The sequence below is a fragment of the Myotis davidii genome, unplaced genomic scaffold (assembly GCF_000327345.1).
Source record: "Myotis davidii unplaced genomic scaffold, ASM32734v1 scaffold960, whole genome shotgun sequence".
Lineage (NCBI taxonomy): Eukaryota > Metazoa > Chordata > Mammalia > Chiroptera > Vespertilionidae > Myotis > Myotis davidii.
In genome coordinates, this window is record NW_006293003.1 from 2,565,737 (window position 1) to 2,571,029 (window position 5,293).

General features: G+C 62.8%; 1 protein-coding gene across 1 annotated transcript in view; it reads left to right on the top strand.

The window, feature by feature from the left end:
• The window catches only part of EVC (Ellis van Creveld protein), an 80,705-nt gene that overhangs the window by 15,132 nt on the left and 60,280 nt on the right, over nt 1-5,293 (top strand). Inside the window, exons 9-10 of the mRNA XM_015565800.1 lie at nt 3,875-4,092; nt 5,108-5,256. Of these exons, the coding sequence (XP_015421286.1) occupies nt 3,875-4,092; nt 5,108-5,256 (367 nt within the window). The remainder of the gene's footprint in view (nt 1-3,874; nt 4,093-5,107; nt 5,257-5,293) is intronic.

The following is a 5,293-nucleotide window of genomic DNA, read 5'->3' on the forward strand; positions in this document are numbered from 1 at the left end:
GGAATCAGGAAGCTCCAAGTGCTGTAGAGATTGTCCAGTCAAATACCTTCGCATTGTGGATGGGGAGAGAGAGCCCAGAGAAAAGCAATGAATCCGTCCTTCCATCATCCATTCAGTCCTTCTATCCAGTCCTTCTTTCTATTCATTCTTCCTTCCTCCCTCCTTCCCTTCCTTCCCTCCCTTCCTTCCTTCCTTCCTTCCTTCCTTCCTTCCTCCCTTCCTTCCTTCCTCCCTTCCTTCCTCCCATCCATCTATCCGTACACATCCTGTCCTTCTATTCCATCCTTTCTTCCTTCCATTCCATCATTCCCTTCCTTCCTTCCCTCCTTCCCTCCATTCCATCCATCCATCATCCATCCTTCCATTCAACGTCCTTCCTCCCTCCCTCCCTCCCTTCTACCCATCCGTCCCATTCATCCATCCTTCCGTCCATCTATCCTTCCATCCCATCCATCTATCCATCCATCACCCATCCATCTAGTCCTTCTATTCCATCCTCCCTCCCTCCCTCCCATGTCCCGCAGCACAGAGCACTGTCTCCCCCCGGCTGCACACTGACATGATCCGGGAGCTTTAAAAGGCACTGATGCTGGGGTCCCAGATGAGCCCCCACCCGAGAGCCTGAGTTACTCTGCCTGGGTTGGAGCTCTGGTGACCACGACCAGTGACCACGGCCAGCAGTCGGGGTTGCCGCCCCCTGGTGGATGGAGCTTTGGTTTGCTCTCCTGCTGCCTCCCGAGTCACTGAGGGAGCTTCCAGCAGTGTCCACGCCCGGGCCTCGTGCCCAGCGGCCCAGTCTGATTGGTGCGAAGCAGAGGCCCTGGTTCTGCTGGTTGTAAACTCCCCAAACAGTTCTGATGTGCAGCTGGGATGCAAACCACTGGGGCCGGAGAAGCTGCAGATCCACCTCCTAGGCCCAGCCCCTTGCAGCTGGGTCACCTCGAACTGGATACTTAACCTCTCTGATTTCCGGTTGCTCTGTTATAAAAGGGTGGTCCTGGGCCTTGTCACAGACAGGCCTGGGGAAGCCCTCCGTGACCTGGAACACGTTAATCACCAGGGGGTTTCTCTGCGGAGGTTTTGGGCTCACCCTGCTGTGTGCAAGGCCCAGGGCACTACCCACCCGTCTCCCCTCCCTCTGGCTTGGGAACGCGTAGGTTACATTTCAGACCCGTGCACCTGCCCAGGTCACACGCAGCTCAGAACCCTCTAGTGGCCGCCCTGCCCCGGCGCAGACTCTGCTCTCAGACCCGTGGAGCCGGTCCTGAGGAGCCGGAGCGACGCCTGCCGCTTCCCCACAACCAGCTGCCCCGAGTGGCTGCAGACAGCGGCTTCCGCGTCCCCTGAGAGCAGGTTAGAGACGCAGGTCCTCCCCGCACGCCCAGACCCACGGTGCACGTTAACAGACGCCCGGTGCACACTGCACACCGCCGGCGGAGAACACTGTGTGCTTCCGTCCTGTACGCAGTCCCGTCTCCGCCTGGGCCCTGCTGGAAGAGGCAGGAAGCGGCCGGCTGTGACGCACCTGGGCCACCCTGCCTGACGGCGCCCCCGGCCTCAGCTTGGCCGTCCAAGCCCCTCTGAGCTGGACTTTAATTTGATCCGGCTGCTGATATGGACGCTCAACAAAGGAAAACGACTTTCCTTTTCTCCTTTTTCTTTATTTAATTATTATCCTGTCAGCACGATATTGATGCAGAAACACACACACACACACACACACACACAAAAAAAAACAGTGTATCCTTAGCTGACTCTGGTCCAAGAATTAGCCAGAAACTTCCAAGTAGGAAGGAGGGAATGAATTATTCGGTTCTCTCAGTAGGCTCTTCCTTCAGCCAACATTTAATGAGCACCTACTATGTGCCGCGTCATGTTATAGAAACCGTATTGCAGACTCGAGCCAGAAACCTGAGCACAGACCACAGTCCTGCCGCTTCCCAGCCGTGCAACCTCGGCAGTTACTCAACCTCTCTGTGACTCAGTTTCATCATCTGTAAAATGGGATTGGAGTGGCACCTGCTCTGAGAGTGTTGCAGATCAGACAGGACGTTGATCTCACGTGGGAAGTGCATGTCCGGCCACATGTCAGCGGGCAGAATGGACAAAGAAGGCACCGCAGTGCTGCCTGGGAAGGGGGATGGTTAGCTCCCTGCACCCACATCCCCTCCCCCCCGCCCCCCATGACATATCTAGGAATGTGCTGTGATAAACTCTGGAATTTCAGTGCTTGGGCTGGTGTCTGAGCATTTGGCCTGGGCAGGTGGCCCTGGAACATGGCACTGGCCTCGGGGACTCTCAGAACAGAGCCCTGAAGAGGCCGTAAAGGTTGTGCTGCCACTAGGAGCCTGGAGGGCCTCCCTGAGCTAAACCAGAGGTGGCTGTCCGGCCGCTGCCCTGCCTGGGGGCCCTGCCACCGGGAACCTGGCCCTTATGCTCCTGCGCCCTCTAGTGACCATGGGCCCTGACTGCTGGCAGGTGTTGCACTGAGGAGGCAGGTTCCCAGCATTGTCCCTCGGGCTGGTTATGTGACCTTCCGGGATAGACCGCAGCGTCCTTGTCCAGAATCGGGGATCAGCATCCATCCCCCGCTCACACGCTGTTAGTACCCCCACCATGCGGCTCAGCACAGTGAGGCCAGACTGGGCAGTGGGTGGCTCAGATACGCTCCTGGCGTCAGGGCTCTCCTTAGATCAGAGCCTGCTGGGCGAGCAGGGCCCGGCCAGGCCGCGGAGTGAGTGCGAGGAGGCAGGGAGGGGGCCCAGGAGGAGGCCCGTGTGCGAAGGCCTGGCGGAGCTGCAGCCCGTGTTCTGGGCGGCCAGGCCTCGACAGGGGTGTGGGGCCGGGCTGGGGACGAGGCCAGGCTGGTCCTGAAGGCCATGTGCCCCAAGCTCGGGAGTTTGGACTCGGTCTGGGGGCAGTGAGAGAGGGTTGGGGCCAGGGGACTCGGGAGCCACGTCTACGTCTTGGAAAGGCCCGCTGCCGTGCGGGGCCCAGTGTGAGGGGACAGGTGGAGGCTGGGAGGCCAGGCGCGGTCCCAGGGCAGAGTGACTGTGAGTCGGCGGGAAGGGAACAGGGAGGGGGATCTGAACAGGGCAGGATTGCCGGTGGTTAGGGGCCGGGCTAACCCAGGCCTCCCGGGCCGGGTGGCGGGTGGGAAGGGACGCAGCCCTGCAGCTCTCACGTGGTCCACGTGGCCAGCGCAGTGACGGTGACGGTGATGCTGACGCTGCTCCTTCCGGCACCCTCACTCTCATTCGACAGTCCCACTCATTGGGCATCTTCTCTCTGCGACAGAAGGTCCAGCGAGGCAGCCCTGCAGGGCCCGGCCCCGTAGTCCTCATTTCCTGCGTGGGGTGTGTGTGTGGGGGGTGTCTTTCCCAGGAGTCCTGCCCTAAGTCACGACCACGCACAGGACAAGGTGGGTGGTCCTAAGGTCTGACACTGGGCATCGCCCCCTCAGTCTCTGAGACCCCGCACCGGGCTCTGAGCGCAGAAGCCCTGGCTCCTGTGACCTTGACTCTCCCTGTGCGGCTTCCGGGGCTGTGGCGGCCGAGGCCCGGTGCCTGCGGGAGGCGTGGCTGTGATCATAGGTGTGCACTGAGCTCCTTCCTGGAAGAGCGACCCTCGGGGGAGCACTCAGTAGGTACGAAGCGCTTTGCGTGTGCTCTCCGTGTCCACCTCGCCACGTCCCCACAAGGGACCACGGGGTCCCCATCTGAGAGGCAGACACAGGAGGCTCAGAGGGGAGCTACGCCATCTGTGCTCAGCGCGCAGCGAGGTGTGAGGCCAGGACGCAGCCCGTGGCCGTCCGACCCTGGGCCGAGCGCCGCCCCAAGATGGCCCCCCCTGACGCCCAGTGCCTCTCCCCGCAGGACCTCCTGGAGAGAACCATGGGCCGCGTGCACATGGCGAAGACGATCGAGTTCCTGAGGCTGCAGATCCAGGAGGAGACCAGGTGCCGGCTGGCCGCCATCTCCCGCAGCCTGGACCTGCTGGCCGCCCAGGGCCGGCTGTCCGCGCGGCAGAAGGAGGAGCTGCTGACCCAGCAGCACAAGGCCTTCTGGGAGGAGGCCGAGCGCTTCAGCCGGGGTGAGCGGCTTCCATGGGGCCTGGGGCCGGGCTGGGGGCAGCAAGAGTCCCGGTTCTGCCCTTGGGGACCAGCCCCTTATATGCTCTGCGCTCGCTTGCCTTCCCCATAGATCGGGGTAGACAGGGCTGCCAACCTGGCATGCTCTCCTGCTCCATTTCCTCGTCGGTGATTCCGGCTCACGGAGACCCCAGGGTCTCTCGGCAGAGCCACCAGGAACGTGCGGAGGGCAGGCGGGCGGAGGTGCCCAGTGCCCTCAGCCCTGCACCAGCCATGGGCCCTGAGATGCCGGGTGGGGTGTGCGAGGCAGGAGAGGGCACCCGCCGTGGCCCCTTCCCACACACTGAGGGCTTAAGACATCCGGGCTCCCGAGGCTTAGTCCGGGTCAGACCTTCGGTGGGGCTGCGGGAAGCAACCTGGCCTCCCTGCAGGGCGGGGGCCCCCTCTGCGCCCGCTTCCTCACAGCCTGGGCGAGAGAGCCCGTTGGTGCTGACCCAAGGCTGCGTGTGCCCGGGGCCCCTCGGGTCTCGTCGGGGCGTCTGTAGGGCATCTGTGTGCCTAGCGAGTCCCCCAGCAGATTCTGACCCCCACCCTGGCCTGGATCCTGTAGGACCGGGGAGTCTCCGGGTGTCTTAGCTCGGGCCATGGTGACAAGATGCTGCACACAGGGGCCCCGGAACAGCAGGCATTTGTTCTGGAAGCTGGAAGTCCAACTCAGTGAGCCCAGATCTGGATCCCGGGGAGGGCCCACTCCTGGCCGGCAGGACGTGGCGGAGAGCGCGCGCTTACATCTCTTCTAAGGCCTCTCTCCCCGCTCCCTCCCGCCCGCCGTCTCTGATGCTGGGCCTTGGGCTGGAGGACCCGGCTCCTGATGCCTTTGGAGCACGTGTGCCCGAATAATGAAACTGAAACAAACTGGGTTCGCCCCTCAGTGGCGCCCCTCTCGGTGCTGGCAGAAGAAGCCAGGAGGTTTGGCCGGGAGAGCCGCCTGTGACATCTGGCCTATTCCACTTCCAGAGTTCATGCAGCGAGGCCAAGAGCTGGTCCAGGCGTCCCGGGCTCGCCAGGCGGAGGGCACGGCGCAGCTCATGCGGGCCCAGGAGGAGGAGCGGAGGGCCTTCCTGGCGGAGGCGCAGCTGACCGCCAGCCCCGAGGAGCTCCTCCAGGGGACCCTGCACGACCAGCTGGCCTGGCGCGGCTCAG